General features: G+C 40.6%; 1 protein-coding gene across 11 annotated transcripts in view; it reads left to right on the plus strand.

Moving 5' to 3' along the window:
• Positions 1-19,304, plus strand: part of GTDC1 (glycosyltransferase like domain containing 1) — a 357,779-nt gene that overhangs the window by 161,542 nt on the left and 176,933 nt on the right. For all 11 annotated transcript variants that reach the window (XM_061608859.1, XM_061608857.1, XM_061608866.1 and 8 more), the window contains 2 exons: positions 2,829-2,996; positions 9,557-9,730. In XM_061608859.1, the coding sequence (XP_061464843.1) occupies positions 2,829-2,996; positions 9,557-9,730 (342 nt within the window). The remainder of the gene's footprint in view (positions 1-2,828; positions 2,997-9,556; positions 9,731-19,304) is intronic.

Genomic DNA, 19,304 nt, shown 5'->3' on the forward strand with positions numbered 1-19,304 from the left:
AAAAAGAAAGAGAAAATAGTTTAATGCTTCAGTGGGAAAAGTAAAAATCTTTTGTAGCTATGGATTTTAAATTGTCTAGAGGTCCCATACAAGTAAGATCAGGAAAGCAAGATTTGGTGATGAATGGTCACAAGACATTACATTAAAGATGTTCCATCTGCTGCTGGTATATGGTTGAGAAATTCACTGGGAGAAAAGCAGTGCCCCCATTGATGAATGCAGCAAACTAAGGATTGTCAGATGCCTCAAGTGATGCACACTATGTCCCAGACATGATTATTGGTGCACCGTCAGTGGTTGGATTGTGTCCTATCTGCCATGACACATAAAGCTGGCAACTTGGCCACCTTCCTAGTGAAAGGGAAATAGTTTTTTATCTCTTGCGTATGTAAGGGTTGCCCATATTTCTTGTCAGCTTGCGATAGGAAGTCTCTCTGTCACGCCACAGAGTTCAATAACACCTGGGTCATTCAGTTCATTGTTGTCAAATAATAGACGTTTAAGCATTCCAGACAGTCAAAGCTATACACATGTGAAATATGTAACCATTTGTTTGGTGTCTCAGTGCAGGTTTAACTCTAAAGCCCCTTTCGCTTTGTGTAGGCTTTCCGTGTGATGGTGCCCCAGAGAGTAGGCGTGGTTTTTAATCATTTTCTGACTTGGCATTGTCAGTAAACTGGTGCTCATACTCTTGTGGTGGCAGCAATGCAGACAACCAACTAAGTCCTACTCAGAGCAGACCCACAGAAATTTTGCCAAAAGGTTTTTGAAAGTCTTAAGAACAGTAGATCACCAGGTTTTGTGCTTGTCTTGTGGCCAAGCAAGGAGTCACTGAAGGAGAAGTCTAGGACAAATGTTGGTAGAGGATGAATCAAGGAGTCCTGTGTGACAGTACAAAGTGTTAATGATTGCCTTGCTTTTCCCATCTCCAGGCCCCTACCTCCAGTGCAGTCTTGCACTAGCAAGAGGTACTATGGATCCATAGAATGTCCATGGAAGAGCATAGGTGGAAGTTGACTTTCTTGGCTCCCCTCTCCTCAGTAATCCCATCCGCAAAGCCTGCTGAATGTGGTGGGGCATAGAGAGCTGAGAGGAAAGGAGGATGCCTGAATATCAGGGTGTAGCACCCATGAGTGGGTGTTAGCCCCACTTACAGGTGTGTCTGCTTATTTTGCAGAGATCCCTCCACATCATAGCCCATTCCATTCAGCAGGGTCCCTTGACCTATGGAAGATGGGGAGGATTGCTAGGAAAAGGAACAGGTGAGAAATTCTCTTCTGACCACTTCTTCTGCTGACTTTTTTCTGGACCCAACCCCATCTCCCTGATTTATCCTTAGTTTTAGAGGCAAAAAAGGTGGAGCTGTTGAGCTGTACCTCTCTCACCACACACAGGATGTTGCAGTAGCTACAACTAGTAGCACAACTCAGCTTATTAAACTTAGAGATATCCTGAACGAGGGGCTAAGAGTTAAAGAATAAAATCTTGAATCACAGTTTGTTATCCTCATTAATCCATGGAGTGGGTCTGAAGGAGAATGTGTAATGTGTTAGTGTTCCTTTGTGATAAAAGGAGACCTGTGTTGGGGGAAGGAGATGTCTTACTTTGACACAGCGAGACTTTCCATCATACATTAAAATGACTTGTTATGCTGTGTTGGTTTTGCTGTCAGATGTCCGTAAATAGTTAAGGTTTAAGGCAACACCTGGCCAGACTCTTGGACTTGACAAAGGAGTGTTAATAGCCTGGGATATTCAGGTCATGTGTCTTCATGGAAGGTAATTGTTAGAAGATTGCTTCTTAATACAGGACCACTCAACAATGTGTTGTATAGGAAACATGGATCAGAGAAAGGGGTAGGGTGCATGCCTCCTCCTTCCCTTCCCCAACCAGCAAAGGATGGTGTAATCCAGGTGTGTGTGCGTGCGTGCGTGTGTGCAGATTGCAGCTTTTGAGAGAAGCAGGGAAAACTGACTTTTTGGGGTCTGCAAGCTAGTAGCCTCTCTCTGGAGATCTGATGTGGGGCAGTGGATTTACCATAAGCTTAAAGTGACATCCTACTAAAGCACTGCACCCCTGGAATTTTCTTAGGGCTTGGAGAAGTGGGGAGAACATAACACTATCCGTATGATATGAAGTACTACAATTGTATATTTGTTTCAAACAATCAGGTTTACTTTACAATTTGTACCTGTGTTGTATAATTTTGAAGGCAGTGACAAATCTTACTGACTGCTCTTAGGATTGTGGTAAGAGATGTGACAGAATGAACAAAACAATGAAGGCTGTAGAGAATATTTAATAAAAATAGGAAAAGGAAATCTTAACACAAAAAATAAAAACCACAGTAGATATGTCTATTGCATAAATCAAAAGGCTTTATGTCATAACATGAACATGTGCCATACTGGCTCATATATTGAATTTCAGTAGTTGGTTGCATAAAGAAGTAAAGTGTAATGAAACTGGCAAGCAAAGTATTCCCCAGTCAGCCTTATCTTTGTTCCATTTGTCCTTCAGACACAGCTTTTCTTGCGTTTTTCAATAAAACCCATCCAGCTCTTTTCTTTCTTTTTTTTCTTTGCATCTTTCTGTAACTGAGCTGAGAAAACCAATGAGATTCAGTGCTTTTCTACTTGAGTCCTTAGCAGCTGTTTTTTAGAGATCAAAACTTAGAATGCTGCTACATGGTATTAAGGCTTAGCCACTGATGTGTCCCTATAGAGGTTATGTTTTTCTTGTGGGGAGAGCAGTGGGAGGGAAAGGGTGAAGGGTGATACTTTTGAGCAGGCTTGTAGACAGTAAACACTACTTTCCTTGTTTCTTAGGATCCTTTTTGCAAGCTCAGTGCTTAACCTGACTGAACTCGTTGCCCTTCGGCCTGACCTTGGCAAACTGAAAAAGGTCCTTTACTTCCATGAGAACCAATTGACATATCCTGTCCAGAAATGTCAGGACAGGGACTTCCAATACGGGTACAACCAGATTCTTTCATGGTAGGTGCATCTCTCATGCCTTTGTGTTTCATTATTTTCTTCTATCTTTACGCCCATGCCTTCAGGAGGTTTTTTTCCCTTTTACACACACAGACACACACACACAGAATACTATGCAGTTTCCATTATTTGGAGACAGACAGATGCTCACAGTTCAGCATGAAAGTATCAAGTTCCTTAGTATACACAGGTTGCAGAATGAGAAGCATACCTAGATACTATTATGAGTGTCTTATTGTACTCCAGTAAATTGCACTAATTTTCAGTATATACCTCACTGCTTTTGCTTTGAGAGCACTTAACAAAGGGACAGTTAATCAACACTGGCTTAGCAATAGCTTTTATTGCGTCAAGCTAAAATTAAAACAGAGGTTTTCAAGGGAGTAAACAAAAATTAAAATGTACTGCAGTAATGTTTTTAGGGAGAGAGGATATTAAACATACCAGATAAATCCTTATGTTTCTTCATTGCGTATTCACAAATTGTGCAGTGGTAAAACACTCAGACATTTAAAGGCTGTGGCCCTTTATTGTTACTTAAAACAAACATATTTCCTGAATATAAGTTAATGAAAGAAGTTAATAATGGCTACATTGAAAAGGTTTGTGATTAGGCATTATATAAACCTAAAGTGAAACTGCAACGCTGCATTGGCTTGAATTGATATAAATTCATTTACTTGGTCTATGTCACATATTTGTTATTAGAATTATTATAAGCATAGATCGAGCATTTTAAAGCTGGATGTATAACATCTGCATCTTTGCATTGTAACTCAGATGAAAGACAAATAATGATCCCTATATACGCAAGCTTTTTTGTAGCTGCCGTTCTGCTTTCGTTTGCAAAATGCTTCAGTTTTTCAGTAGCAGTATTCTGAAAATATAATGAAATGGCTTTGCCATGAAATGGTTCTTAAAAACAAATAGTAGCTTATATAAAATTCCCCTCATCATTGCTACTGGAAGAAATGCATCATGAAATCTTAAACCATTTTTTCCTCTCTGTGTTACTTTTGAAGATGCCATCATTTCTTTGATCTTATGGGACCTTTCCAATGAGTAGCCTCATTAATGGTCAGATTTGTATTTTGAGGCCATAAAAATGCTAGATCTGCTTCCTGCAATGCAGCTACACTGTGAGAGTGCAATAAGCCCCCATCCTGCCTGTGCACCTTGGCAAATGCTAGGGCAATCTGGAAGGCAGTATATTCTTAGTTTCGTCCTATAGGACAGGTGTGGGCAGAAAGCAGATTGGGATGAAATGGTATGTCTCTGGATGATTTTCAATAAATCAGGGGTTTCTGACTATCAATTATAAATCGGACTGCTGAAATAAAGAACATGTACAAGGAAACTATCTGGGGATTTTTGTGTGAAAGGAGCACAAGTTCATTTCTGGCACTAAAAATTAAAATAAAATGCGTGAGCTAAGCATGGGCCCAGAGGCACCCTGTTCCTTAATGCAAAGGCTGCAGTTCTATGCACATTTGCTAGGGTTGTAGTAAGCATGTCCCTGTAAGGGCATTGCTTCCCCCATCCCAGCTGCTATTCTGCATTTCGTCCTGGTAGGTAGACCCTGGATTCTAAAAATCTGTACGCCTGAAGTCTGTCTACCCTGCTACAGGGAATCAGCACTGTGAGGGGATTCTCTTTTGAAATTGTCAATGGTTGTTCTATGGGGCCCAAGCAGGGGGAAGACAGTATCTGCACTTAAGCCACGCTCTCCTTTTCCTCCTGTGACATGATAGTTTATCATTGAGGCTCTTCAGCCTCAATGGGCCCTATAGAACAAATTGTCCTGGGGAAAGCTCTCTAAACCTGGACTTGCTTAGTTGTCTCTCTCTTTATATCCATCCAAGTTGTAAGGAGCACTTTTATCACACATCAGCTGCAACTGTGTGTGGTGGATGCCTGCAACCCTCCCCCCATGCCTCTGAGAACTATGAGCACAGTGGTGGGTGGGCAGGCTTCTGTGTAATCTCATGGCTCGATCAAAACTGTAGCTTCTAAGGCATGGTATATCAACAGTATATTTACTCAGAAGCAAAACCGAGAGGGTATTTTTAAATTCTTTCTATTAAACCAATTGCCTTCTTTGGTTGTGTAGCTTCTTGAAAGGAATCTTAATTGGAACAGGAAATACAAACTGTCTTTCCTGTCCTCCCAATCTTTTATATAAATGACAAAATGCAAAAGGATACACCCCTTTCATTTTTTAAAAAATATTGCATTATAAGCCTGCATTTAACCTCCCCCCCCATAAATGCCTTGGTAGCATCATTTCCTCTAATACAGGAGTGGATAACCTCAGGCCTGGGGGCTAAATGTGCCCCCCAGCCCTCCCTTTCTGGCCCTGGGGGCCTTCCCCAGGCCACACACCCCTCTTCAGCTACATCCACCCAGAACCTGTTTTCTACCCTTGTTGAGTAGCTAGAAGGTGTCCTTATCTCTGATCATGCTTCTTTCTTGCCTGGATGGAGGACAGAGAGCGGTGTTTGAGTGTGTCTAGAAACTAGCCTACTGTACAAAGGTAAAAATTATATTCTTTGCTCTGTCCACTTTTGCCTCTGGCCCTGCCTGCCACTAGCATGTGGCACCTACAACTTTGCCCAGAAAGGAATGTGATCCTTGGGCTGAGAAAGGTTCCCCACTAAGGTGGTTGAGTAGGCCTCTGCTGACCACTAGGACAGCAAACCCCATACAGAAAAGGGTGATTCTGCATGTTGTGTGGAGAGGGAAAGAACCCCCCTGTCCCAACATGGGAAAACCAAGACCTGTACATTCATGTTATGCTCATGCTGCTAGGGAACCCTAATAGCATGAAGGCAAAATGCAAGAATAAGCACTCAATGTTCCAGGTGGCTTCCTTTCAGTCTAGGGCTTAATGGAGTGCAATCCCACCCCTTTCACAACTTAAATGATTCTTAGGGACAAGATGTGTGTTTGTGTGTGTGTGTGTGTGGGGGGGTAATTTGGCTTGTAAAATGATACATATCTTCCAACCCAAATTAACTTCCCCACCCCTTCCAAAAGCCTGTTAATTAGGCAGGCCTCCTAAGAAGAACCTGAACTGGAAATAAATTAGGGGTAGGTGAGCTGTGTCTGATGGAAATTAATCAGAGTTATTAATTTAATCAGAACAAAAGCACTTCCTCAGGTTCTGCCTGATTCTACCTCTGCTCCGCAGGGCTACGTAAGGAGAAAAGTGGGAGGAGACCTAGTCCTAGTATCTTGGAATGGGGAAAGAGGAGATGCTTGCCATTAGGAAGGTTCAGAGCTTCATAGGAATATCTGGGGCTGAGTGTTGGGCAGCCAACCTCAAATCTGAGCAGGGTAGCACAATAGCACAATTGACATAATTCAAAAGGCACTTTAGTATTTTGTTACAGTGTCCAATTATAAAATCCCATATTCCATATTATATTCTTTAGTGAGCCAGGTGCAAGTGTGGGAGATGTCAACTATAAGAGTATTTTATTATACAGAATCTGTTTTCCCTTAAGAGAGATGCTAAGTAAGCATGTGTTATTTCTCCCCCCCCTTTTAATTGATTGAATTTCAGTGTTTGGATTTCTGTTTTGACAATCATACACAAAGCTATAGCACACAGACCACAGAATGTTTTTTTAAAAAATGTGTGGATCAAAAATGTGGCTGCCTGTCACATAGTTTTGACAGAAACAAAAAGGTAAACTTTTTTGTCCCTTTTGTTCCCTGCTATTAGTTAAAAGCAAAAGAAATAGATCAGTTCACTGGTTGTTGTAGCTGAAAGAAAACATGTTGTTAAAAATGTTTGGAAAAATATGAGATTTCAAAAATGGTTCCACACCAGTTGTCGAGCTGAAAAGCATTAGAGTTCTGTTCAAATATTTTCTTGCTTTTCCTGCTGAGTCTTGCTGTTTTTGTGGGCAGTGTCAGTTTTCTATCTTGTCTACGAAGCAGTGAGAATTAGGAGGAGGAATGACTTTAACCCTGTGTTAGATAATCTAACTGGTGGAAATGTACACACTGGAAAGGGGTGGTGGTAATTGAGGACTGTGCCTGCTACCCCTCACCTCTATATTATATAGAGGATTATATAGCTTAGGCAAATAATGCATGTAAGTGCCAAACATGAGATCTCTGCTGTCCGCTTTTGCACAGTATAGACTGCATGTGCAGATCTTATCATAACATCATAGAGTTGGAAGGGGCCTATAAGGCCATTGAGTCCAACCCCCTGCTCAGTGCAGTGATCCAATGCAGGAATCTTGTGCACCTTGCAAAAGTGACAATCTGTGGTCTGGTTCACACATAATGTTAAGCCAAAGTTTGATTAGCCAAAAGGTGATTTGTTTGAACATCCAGACACAGCCTAGAAACATAAGAACATAAGAAGAGCCTGTTGAATCAGGCCAATGGCCCATCTAGTCTAGCATCCTGTTCTCAGAGTAGCAAACCAGTTGCCCATGGGAAGCCCACAAGCAGGACCTGAGTGCAAGAGCACTCTCCCCTCCTGTGGTTTCCAGCAACCTTTATTCAGAAGCACATCACCTCCACTTATGGAGGCAGATATAGCCATCAAGGCTAGTAACCATTGATAGCCTTATCCTCCATGAATTTGTCTAATCCTCTTTTAAAGTCATCCAAGTTGGTGGCCTTCACTGCCTCTTGTGGGATCAAATTCCATAGTTTAACTGTATAGCTGATTGAATAAGTTCTTTCTTTTGTCTGTCCTGAATCTTCCAACATTCACCTTCATTTGATGTCCATGAGTTCTAGTGTTATGAGAGAGAGAGAAAATTATGCCGTGCATAATTTTATAACTTCTGTCATGTCACCTCTTACTTGCCTTTTCTCTACCCTGAAACGCTTCAAATGCTGCAACCTTCCCTTACAGGGAAGTCATTCCATCCTCTTGATCATTTTAGTAGCCTGGCAAACAAACCATGGGTTTATTTTTTTACTTACAAACCATTATTTTAACTATGGTTTGACATTATATCTGACCTCCAGCATTGCTTAACCATGGCTTGTTTGACCATCCTACCCCAAGGCACAAAGCAATAGCAGTTCAAAAACAAACCAAGCTTTAGAGAAATAAGCCTTGGCTTATTTTCTCATATGTTGGACAAGTTGTAGTTTGTTGAACGAACTATGGCTTAGCATTATGCATTAACACAGCCTATTCGTGGAGGCCAGGGAGAGGCCAGGGACACTTACTTCTTGTCCGTCTAGGAGAGTAGTTGACACAATGAGAAAACCAACTTGCCATGAAATATTTCTTAACTTCTATTGCAGTATTGCATTTGTTCTGGTATAGTTCAGAATTCTGAGATTAAAATTGTTACCTTTTAAGGAAAAAAACTTGTGATGAGAAGGTACGTATGGTATGGCTGGCTTATAGTTATGAATGCTTTCAGCTGCATAAGAAAAGGTTCTATTAAGATCTGCTGGAAGGAATGTCACACATGGTGGTTTGAGTATGTATTAAAAAGTCTGAATTGATTCTAAAATATTTATCTTATTTTGCTCAGTTTGGAAATACTTCTGATTCCTCTAATGCACACAAGAATTTGGGGGCAAGTGTAGTGTGGTGGTTAACAGAAACTCTTTTAAGGTGTTGTCCCTAAACAGGGAATGTGAACAAGAGCATGCACATCACTCCCAATATCCCCACATGCATTGGACCCCACATACTCTTAACTCTCTCACATTAAGCAGGAATATCTGAGAGGGGTTTTTAAGCACCTGGTAAATTGCTGAGAGGCCTCAGCACAGTCTGGAACACTGATAAGGCAGTGTCCCCGATCACATGGAAACTTGTAAGTGCATTTGGTTGAATGTTCTTAGAAGCCCCTTTCAGATCTTCCTGCTCAATGCTGGAAGGTTGAGGGTGAAGCACGTGGGACCTAGTGCACATGTGGATATTGGGAATGGGGATGATGTACATGCCCCCTACTCAGGTTTCTATTTCCTTTTCAGGCATAACATCTGAACAGGGATAGAATAAGTTGAGATTTGAGAAGTCTCCCATTCAATTACCACTCCTCCCAGTCATGAATTCACTTGCCGGCCTCTGGAAAGCTACATTTCTATTCTCAGCTTGTAATGCGAGGATGCTAATACCAGCCTACCTTACAGGGCTGTTGTATGGACAAGATAGGTAATGTAAGCAGCACTTTGCACATGTAGGAAAAGCACCATAGTGCTGTTCCACAATCTCTTGTGGAAGAGCTAGCACCAGATTTCTTGCAATACATCATTACATTGTTTCGAGTTTGCATTATAATATAAAAAACCTAAATAAGTAAAGTAAAAGATGCAGCATGCAAACTCTAGCGGGTTATAAAAAATGTCTTGAGAATGAATTTATATATACTGAGAATAGCAAAAGTTTATACAAAGAGCTTGTCCCAGTGAAAGATGTCCTTGGGATTTGGGGTCACTTTTTGTGTGCAACACTCTTCCATTAAGTTGGAAACAGCCCTTCTGCTAGCAGTAGGACACCTTTGCATCCAGCCCATTAAGTTGTATTAATTATTTATAAATTAACAATTTACCTTCTTTTTCACTAGTTTGGTTGCTGATGTTGTGGTCTTCAACTCTATTTATAATATGGAGTCATTTCTAACGTCTATTGGAAAGTTTATGAAGCTGATGCCTGACCATAGACCTAAGCATCTGGAAACTTTAATCAGACCAAAGTGCCAAGTCCTTTATTTTCCAATGAAGTTCCCTGATGTGAGCAGGTTGGTAGCTTTTGACTTTCTTCTCTCTGTTCTGTGTCATATATATTGTCTCAGTTCACTTTATACTGATGGTTATTACCTACAATTTTTCATTGACTCGTATGTCTGAAAAACGGGAAGTATTACATTGCTGATACATTTTCTGGTGTGGAACTCAGCTACTCAAGAAGAGAAAAATATGAAATGATTCAGCCAGGGCTATTTGTAAGCAATGCCAACTGTGCCCATCCTGCCAACAGTCAATGCATATTCTGAATATATGATCAGACATCAGATTTCTTTTGAGGTCCTCAGAGATGAAGCTCTTCCCCACAGAAGCACATGCATTATCTTCCTCCACCACTACCTCAGTTCCTCAGTTATTCATTTGCAAGGAACATGCTTTCCCCTCTTCATCCTTCGCTCTATTCACAGCTGAAGCTGCACTGAAATCAACTAGTCCTGCTTGTTCCAAGGTGAAATGAAGCTGGGTGTGGAAAAAGCACTTCAGTTGACAGTAGGAATAGCATTTCACTTGAGAACACACTACCAGGTAAACTTGATTAGATTGGTATTTGCTAGTAGCTGAGGCCCAGTCAAGAGGAGGCACTGGAAGATCTGTTATTGGATCTCCTATGGTGGTGGTTGTTTTTAAAAATTCAAAGCAGCCACAGGGCCCCCCAAATTGAATTGGAGGAGTATGGCTGGGTATGTATAATCTTTCCCCCCACCTGCCTGTTTATCTGTGTGTTTTTATAGTGTGTGGTACTAAGGATTGACATACAGTGGAATGTCAATTCCCCTCTCTGTATGAATCTTCTGATTGGAAAGAGGTAAGCACAGAACTTTGAACCCTACAAGGGGCATAATGGGCAGCCTCTTTTAGATTTACCTCCACTGCTTCTTAACATCAGGTAGCAGGTGATGTGATGAAAGACCTTTGTCTGAGATCCCATAGAGCTACTGCTAGCCAAAATGGACAATACTGGAAGGTTTGCCTCTCCTTAAATGTGTTGGGTTCATCATCACCAGAGGGTCTTCACTCAGTTTTCTCATTGGGCTATGGTGGGTAGATGCTGGGGAACAGTCAGACATAGTATAAGGCTTCTTTTGTCCCAGTTCCTAGTTTGGAAATGACTGGATTAGATTTTTGGAAGTGTAACAAATTCACTTGGCCTTATAGTTGAAGGAAGGGGCCATGGGGGGAGGGGGGAGGACAGGAAGTTGAAGTCCCATTGTGTCCTCGCACATGGACAGTGTTGGATACAATTTCTTGTGCTTATTAACCAGTTATGGTTCCTGGCTCTAAATAAAAACAAACCTCAACCCAAGGTGCCAAGGATTTAGTTCTTACCAAACACACAATTCATGACTCAAGTTGTGGATTTTCAGCTTCTGATAGTTGCTGTTATTCCCCTCCCCCCAACAAAATCATGTGTTAAATAAATCTGGAATGCACCTGTGGCAACTGAATGCAGTTTATTAATTTAGTCTGTATAACTCTAGTGAAATCTAGCTGAATGGAAAGGAGAAAAAGGTTAAGAAATATCATGGCCAAACTTAGATTCATAAAGCAAGCTCTTTGCCCAGAGTGTTTTTCGAGTTATTTTCAAATGGTAATTTGCTTTATCCAAACCAAACTCATACAGTCTAAGTAAGTGATTATTTGCATGACTGACAGTCATTTGAATGCCTTTTTAAAAATGAATAATTTTGCAGAGATGTTGGGGTGGGGGAAAATATGAATAGCAAAATAACCAAGGTGAGTTTTTTTCTTCCTTACTTTGACCTTTTTCGTTTTTATTGCTGTTAACATGATTTTCATTTGTATATGTGGGAGAGATGAACTGGAAACAATAAGGCAGTGCTGTTAAGAATATGACCATGATTTGTTATATAAGTCATCACTGTAAGTTACTATTGGGTCTACAAAGTAAAGAAAAAAATACACTAATGCATCACATTTGATCCTAGAACTGGGCCACATAACAGGGGAGCACGTAGCGTTCCACTTCAGAAAATAAATAAGATTTGTTTATAGTTTTTCTTAACCAAAGATTCACATGTGCCCTATTATATAAAACAGAAATATATACTTAGAATGATGATGCCCATTGGTTCAGGTCCTACCCTGTGGAGCAACAGAAAACAAATTTGCTTCGTAATCTATGTGACAGCCCTTCAGATATCTGAAGATGGCTATCATATCGCCTCAATCATCTGTTTTCCATGCTAAACATACCAGACTTCTTCACCATTTCCTCATAATGTGGGGCCTGGAGACCTCTGGGCATGTTCCAGTGTTGTCTATGTCCTTTTCAAGTTGTGGTGCCCAGAACTGAGTGCCGTACTACAGGTGAATTCTGATCAATGCAAAACAGAGCAGTGCTATTACCTCTTGTGATCATGACTCTGTAGGTGGCAGTCAATGCTAGTCCTACTCAGAGTAGACCCATTAAAGTTAATAGACATGACTAACTTAAGATCATTAAATTCAAAAGGTTTATTCTGAGTAGGATTTAGCTGAATACTGAGTACTGCTGAGTCATGCTTAGCTCATAGTCTACTAAAATCCCAAAATCCTTTTCACACATATTACTCTCAAGTCAGGTATCACCCATCTTGTATTTATGCATCTGATTTTCCCTATACAACATGTTCCATTTGTTTCTGTTGAAATACATTTTAATTTTGGTCCAATTCTGCACTCTGTCAGGATCATCCTGGATCTTGTTTCGGTCTTTTAAGGCATTAGCTACTCTATCCAGTTTGGTGTAATCTGCAGATTTGAGCATCTCTTCTCCTTCATCCAAGTTATTTATAAAGATGTTAAACAACACTGGCCCAGGATTTAGAAACAACTCCCTTATTTTTGGATGGCCTGGTTTTATTTCCAAACCAATAGGTCAACAGCCACAAGTTTGCTATTAGAGGAAATGATGGTGGTGATACTGTTGTGTGATAGGTAGTATTTGATTTAAGTTCTTAGTAGTGACTTGAAAAGATGTAATTGTATGTGAAAATATACTCCCTCTGAAACTGTATAATTTTGTATCCTTTAGAGAGTAAGGATGATACAATAATGCTAAATTGCTTCTTGCTTTTTTTAAAAAAAAATTGCAGTTGTGTCATACCTGGTGTACTCTCTCTGTGTCAGTTCTGAGGACCAGACCTAACAATGTTGGCCTTAGATTATTCTGTTCATGGATGTTTACAAACAACACCTTCCTGGACTAGTGCTCTTAAAAAGGAAAAAAGAAAAAGAAATAGCAATCAGAGACAAGAAAAAAAAGAATCTTCTTACCCAAGCGATTGACTCATTGTAAGGTGTGTCCTTAGTTCTGGTGTCACACAGGGCCAAAAAACTGTATAAAAATAAACAATAAAAATGTTGAGTTGTATGAAAGTATTTCCATAGGTTTATACACTTAAAAACCTTTAGGATCATTTCATGCAAGCTCTTTTCCTTCCCTGTGAGCAGCTACAGTTAGTTGCATGCCTGTGATTGCATGGACAAATGCTGATGTAAACTGGGATGTTCATAAATAAAGCAGCACTTGGCAAAACCACTACATTGACCACAGAGATTGTTGCCAGCACTATTCATGTGCAACCTAATTCCCACTGAAGTTCCACTGCAACAGTTTCAGCATTGCACCTGCTCTCATGCCAAGGGCCTCACTGTGTGAACTGGCCCTTTATCAGAATACACCTTTTGTGCAACTTGGTTAGACGTGATCGACCCTGTGAACTGCAGCTAGATTTTTAGAAGACTTGCATTTCAACAAGTTACATGGATGTTTCTAATACAACTGAAAGTTTTCCAATATATGCACACATATTAAGACAGCAATTCCATATAGATGTCACATCAAAGTTTGCTATTATTTAAGCCAGGGGTAGCTGATGTGGTTCCCTCCAGGTGTTGATGGACCTCAACCACCATCAGCCCCAGGCAGCAAGGCCGGTGGCCAGGGACAATGGGAACTGCAGCCCAGCAACATATGGACAGCATCGCATTGGCTACCAATGATTTAGAGCATGTTTGGGAGTTCATTTAGAAATCCAGGGCCAGCTCCTGCTGGGAGGAAGGGTGGGATATAAATCAAATAATAAAATAAATAAATAATATATAAAATACTGACAACGCTTGTCCATCCATGTTACTGCCACCTCCTCTAGGCAGGAAAAGTTAACAACGCTCTCCGAGAGAGAGAGAGGTCCTACTTCACATGGATGTCTGTGAACAGAGGAAGGTGTACAGCTTCCTTCTTTACCAAGTTGCTTTAAAAGTTAAATGTGTCCTCAGGCACTTAAAATCTATATATTAGCCAAATGACAGCACAGAATAATAGATAAAAAGGAACAGATGAGAGAACTCAGGTTAAAAGATGAGAGCTCTTTTCATTAACACAACTTGTTGGTAATATACACATTGGTTGCTTTAAATTCTGAAAAAAAATGAGGAAATTCATATATCTTTAAACCATGCTTCTTTTATGGGAAGGGCTAATAGGGACAGAATAAGAAATTCAGATTCAGTATAAGTGTGATATGAGAGACACTCTGTCCCCAAATAGTGAAAAGTGCCTGATGACTAATTGAGATGCTCCTGATTGAAGCAGCAGAACAAAATGGAGGTAGAAATACAAGTAGCAAACTGTATGATGTAGCCAGACCTGGTGCAGAGAATCACCGTTTTCCATTTTGTGCCATTTGTCAAATGGAGACGACGCATAGATAAGTGATGTCATGCAGACACAGAAGCAGTCCCTGCATACCTTGCCATCAATTCCTCATTTTCTACTCTTGTCCTTCTGTCTCCTGCTTCAGGCCACCCATCCACCTCACACTAACTTCTTAAGCAAGTATTGCCACAGCACCTCCACTGCAAGTTACTATTCATTTCCTCCATGGAATAGTTTTCACTGCAATAGTTGCTTGCTTCTTCCTTAAAACATATTTTGATTAGGGAAAAATGGTTTTGTCTGCTTTCCTTTACCTAATGTTCAAAACTCAGCTGAGATCTTACATTAGCCTTTTGCTAGTTCCAAAGCATGCTGCAGCTGAATCCTCTATGCAGCCTACTTAATTTTATTATGTTGGGTTCTCGTCATGTTGCATACAGTGCATTCCCATAAAAGTTGTTTGTATTTACAGAGAAATTTCTCTTGAGGGTTAAGGTCTTGTAAAACATTCTTGTTCTACAGCATGAACGAATTATTACACTCTGGGGCATTAAAAGTGAAGTGTACTGAAGAAAAGATTTTTTTCATTAAAATGCAGTTTATATTGATAAAACAGATTACTAGCATTTGATGAAATGCGAAACTTGGATCTGCCCCTATCGCTCAATCGCCGGTAGGTTTATTTTGGCAGGAGGACCAGAATGTAATGTATATCAGGACCAATCATTATGTAGTACCTGTTAGTTTTGCATTCGATTAAATTGTGCTTCAGTAAAGCAGTTGGAAGATGGGGGCCGGGGGGGAGGAGAGAAAACCCTTGCTTAGTTCTATCTGTATCTTGAAGTAGCAGAATGTAGTAACCAAGAATATTTGAAAAGAAAAGCTGTTGTATTATCAGTTTTGGCACGGTCATTTATCAATCAGTATTTTAAACATTGACAAGTGGTAATTTAATAGGGAATGACCCTGTTGGCAGGAAGTTCTAATGACAGATGATGCAAACTCATTTATCACTATGGGGCTCTGCTGGCTTCTTACCTTTCTCAGTATCACAGCTCATATTTTCCAAGTCTGGGATGTGAGAAGCCACAAAGGGGAAGCCTATGGCAGAAAGCCTGCAGCCACTCCTCTCTCTCTTTAAAGTGGTTAACTCTTGATTTACACATGTCCTCCTAGCATGCATTGAAAGGCCTGAAGGTTTGATAACAATTTAAACAACACTGGATGTGTGTGTAATAGCCCATATTTTAAAAGCTGTGTTCAGCACTTTTATCATTGGGCCATGTTAGATGTCTGAGATGTTTGTGACTTGGCAAGATTCCCTCCATGAAGCGTCAAACTAGAGAGAGAGAGAGTATCTATGTGTGTGTATGGCTATGGAACAAGTGAGAGGCAGGTTACACACACACAAATGTTGCAGAGGCCTTTCTGTAGTGCTCTGGATTCTTTAGTTATTTATGTCTATATGCCTAGAATGTCATCCTTGCACGGGGCCACACTAATTTCATTTTATTGTTCCCTTTCTTATTATTTGTTTGTTGCATTTATATCCCACCTTTTCTCCAAGGAGCTCAAGGTGGTGTACATGATTCTTCCACTTCTCATTTAATCCCCACAACAACCCTGTGAGGTAGATTAGTCTGAGAAGTAGTGACTGGCCCCAAGTCACCTAGTGAGTTTGTGGCTGAGTGGGGATTCAAACCCTGGTCTCCCAGGTCCTAATCCAACACTCTAACCACTATACCACACTGGCTCAGTTCTTAATTATATGTGTTGCTGAAACAGCTACAGGTTCTGTTTGTGCAAGAAGGCTGCCGGCCAGATTAAGAGAAGCATAGTGGGTTGTTTATTTGTTTGTTCATTTGTTTTGCATAATTAGCCACTCTTCCTAGGTGGTGTTACTCAAAGTCATGTGTGACCTTTTTCATCTGGCTAGAGCCTTTCTACACATGAAGTGAGACAATTAAGGTTGCCAGGTCAGAAGCATCCCAAACCCTGGGATTTTGGGGGCGGGCCCTAGTGATGTCATGGAGTGGTCCCAAATGATTGTCCCGGGGCAGACCCAAGTGATGTCATTAAGCATGATACATTAAGCATCAACCACAGTTGCTTGGTGCATACAGTTCAAACAAAAACATTTCTCTGATTGGAAATTAAGATAGAAATCTTAGCTAAAAGATGGAGCCTGGGGAGGGAACATCTAATCTAGCCATCTTGCTTCTGGCAACAAAGGTTTAAGTGCCCTCAGGACAGGACAGTCACCAGAAGGCCATTGTAGGAAAATAGGAGCCTAGTGTTATGGAGATGTTAGATGGGAGCACTCAGGAGTAACGATGGCTGCCCCCAAAGAGCTGCAATTCTAAACACACTTACTAAGGGACTAAGCCCCATAGAACTCAATAGGATTTACTTCAAAGTAGATATGGTTCAGATTGTGTTGTTGGTAAAGCTTGACCAGGGAAATATATCCATATCTGCAAAGATATCCATATCCAAGTAGGGTTGGCAACCCCCTGCCTGGACTGCCCTGCCCCTACCTTTTAACATGGCTGCTCCAACTTTCTTTACAGATTTGACCCTTCACTTCAGAAAGAGGTCTGAGAAATGAGTAAGATTCTCTATTCTTTTCTGTCTCCCCTGTGGGCTGCTATAAACTCACTTTGATAGCCAACCCAATTCCAATGAATAATAATTGACAGAGAGAAAGCACACGTGGTTTGGTCTATCTTCATAGACAGCAGCTTGGGAACAACAATTGCAGCTATGCTGCCCAGTATGTGAATTCTCTTTTACCACTACTGGGCAAGAAACAAACTGTCATGCAAACAACAAGGTGCATCATCCGTGGGTTTAAGAGCGTTGAGCTGAGTGCATGGATACCACTGTTGTTGCTTCTATGGATGAAGGGGAGTGAGGTTAAATGAAATGCAAATAGAAAAGGGAAAGACAGTGATGATTTCCTAAATGCAATATGATACCAACCACAACAAGATTCCTGTGAGTAAGGCAGAAAACTCAGCATCTACAACCAGTCAGGATTCTTAACCAAAACGAAAAAAATCCTGGGAGCCAGTCAGCCAAGGTTACAGAAATCCCCATGCAGCACAACCTGACCCAGGGGCTGCAGTTGGTGCAGAATGCTGTGGCACAATTGCTGACATGAGTGAGATCCTATCAGCACATAATACCTCTTCTCTGAAATCTGCACTGGTTGCTGATTTAAGGTGTGCTTTCCATGTTATGGGTACCACATAGTACTTGTTCTGCTCTTGTAAGAAATCAATCCTTTAATGTAGCAGCACCTATGCTTTGACATTGACCCTGCGTATTGACATTAGGCAGACACCTTCATTGTACCCTTTTCAGCACCTGCTAAAACATGTTTGCAAGCATGTAGAAGCCACTGTATTTTTATCTGTTTTTAACTCATTGTTGGTTTTATTATTTTGAATGTTTTAAATGCCTGTCTTTAACTCTTTTTGCCAATAATTTTATTGTTTTAATTCTTTCTGTAAACTGCTTTGAGATTTTTTTATAATAAAGTGGTATATAAATGTTGTAAATAAAATACGTAAATAAATTTTAGAGTCACTGTGGACCCTGGGTCTCTTTCCATTTTTAGGAACAAAGGAATCTGCCTTATACTGTCTCAGGCCATTTGGTGCCATCTAGCTGTGTACTGATGACATGGACTAGCATTGGCTCGGCAGGATTCCTGGCAATAGTCTTTTCCAGAGATTTAATTTTGGACCTTTGCATGCAAAGCATATGCCCTACCACTGAGCTACAACCCTTCCCCTGTTTAAAAACAACTTTTAAAATTGTTCTTTTCAATTCACTAATGAATGCACATCATACCTAGTGCAGATCCACACCATTCATTTAAAGCACATTCAACACATATTTGAAGCACATAAATTGCACCACAGAATCATGGGAACTAGTTTATTAAGGGTGGTGAGAACTATAACTGAGGGGGAAACTACACTTCCCAGGATTCTTTAGGGGAAGTCATGTGCTTTAAATGCAAGTTGGATGTGTTTTAAATGTCTTGTGTGGATCTATTTAATAAACTTTGCCTGCATGTAAATCGTTTAATTAATTTTTTAAAATGGAAATGAGCTATAACGTTTACTTGGTGACCATGGGCTACTCACCATCTCTCAGCCTAATCTGCTCCTCAGGATGAAAACTGTTGGAATTTCTCTATTGAGATGCGTAGCAGAGGATGGTTGTGCTGCGGAACTGAGAATATTGAACGAGCTTAGTGTGCATGTGTTTGAATGTTTGCTAAGATTCTACCTTCCCTGCTAATTAGTCAGACAGAGACTTTAAGCTTTAAAATAAGAAACAACTACTTTATTCTGGAAGTACATGCTTGATAGGAAAGAGTTCTATATCTAGCTAACTAGCTATGCTGGAGCAATGAGCACTGGTCCCAGTACTCGCCCTCATCCTGGTTGAGAGGAGAGACAAAGAGAAGATGCCTGCTCCCCTCTCGAGAGAAAGAGAACACTGAGAAAGGCGGGAAGGAACTGGGATCAACATTCCTTTGCTTATCAGCCTAGCAGGAAGGGAAGAGACGGCAGGATCAAAGGGATAGGTATAGCCTCAACCAGCAAGACATCAAGCTCTCTAGCTACCCTTATTAACCCCATGCAGCCTCAATCGACCAAGTTGGAGTTGAACCTCATACATTCCAACAAAAACAACAGAGGGGAACAATGACCACCCGAAGGAAGAAGGCCACACTGAAAATGTAGAGGAAGTAATACTGTCCAACCATAGTGTGAAATCAGATACTTATCAGGACATAATATGAAGAAATATTTATATAACTGTGCATGTCAAAGATGTTTGTTATTTACACAACCTATAAAGATATTTGTAGTGCAATCCTACATTTG

This window comes from Rhineura floridana, chromosome 2, assembly GCF_030035675.1.
Source record: "Rhineura floridana isolate rRhiFlo1 chromosome 2, rRhiFlo1.hap2, whole genome shotgun sequence".
In the NCBI taxonomy this organism is placed as follows: Eukaryota; Metazoa; Chordata; class Lepidosauria; order Squamata; family Rhineuridae; genus Rhineura; species Rhineura floridana.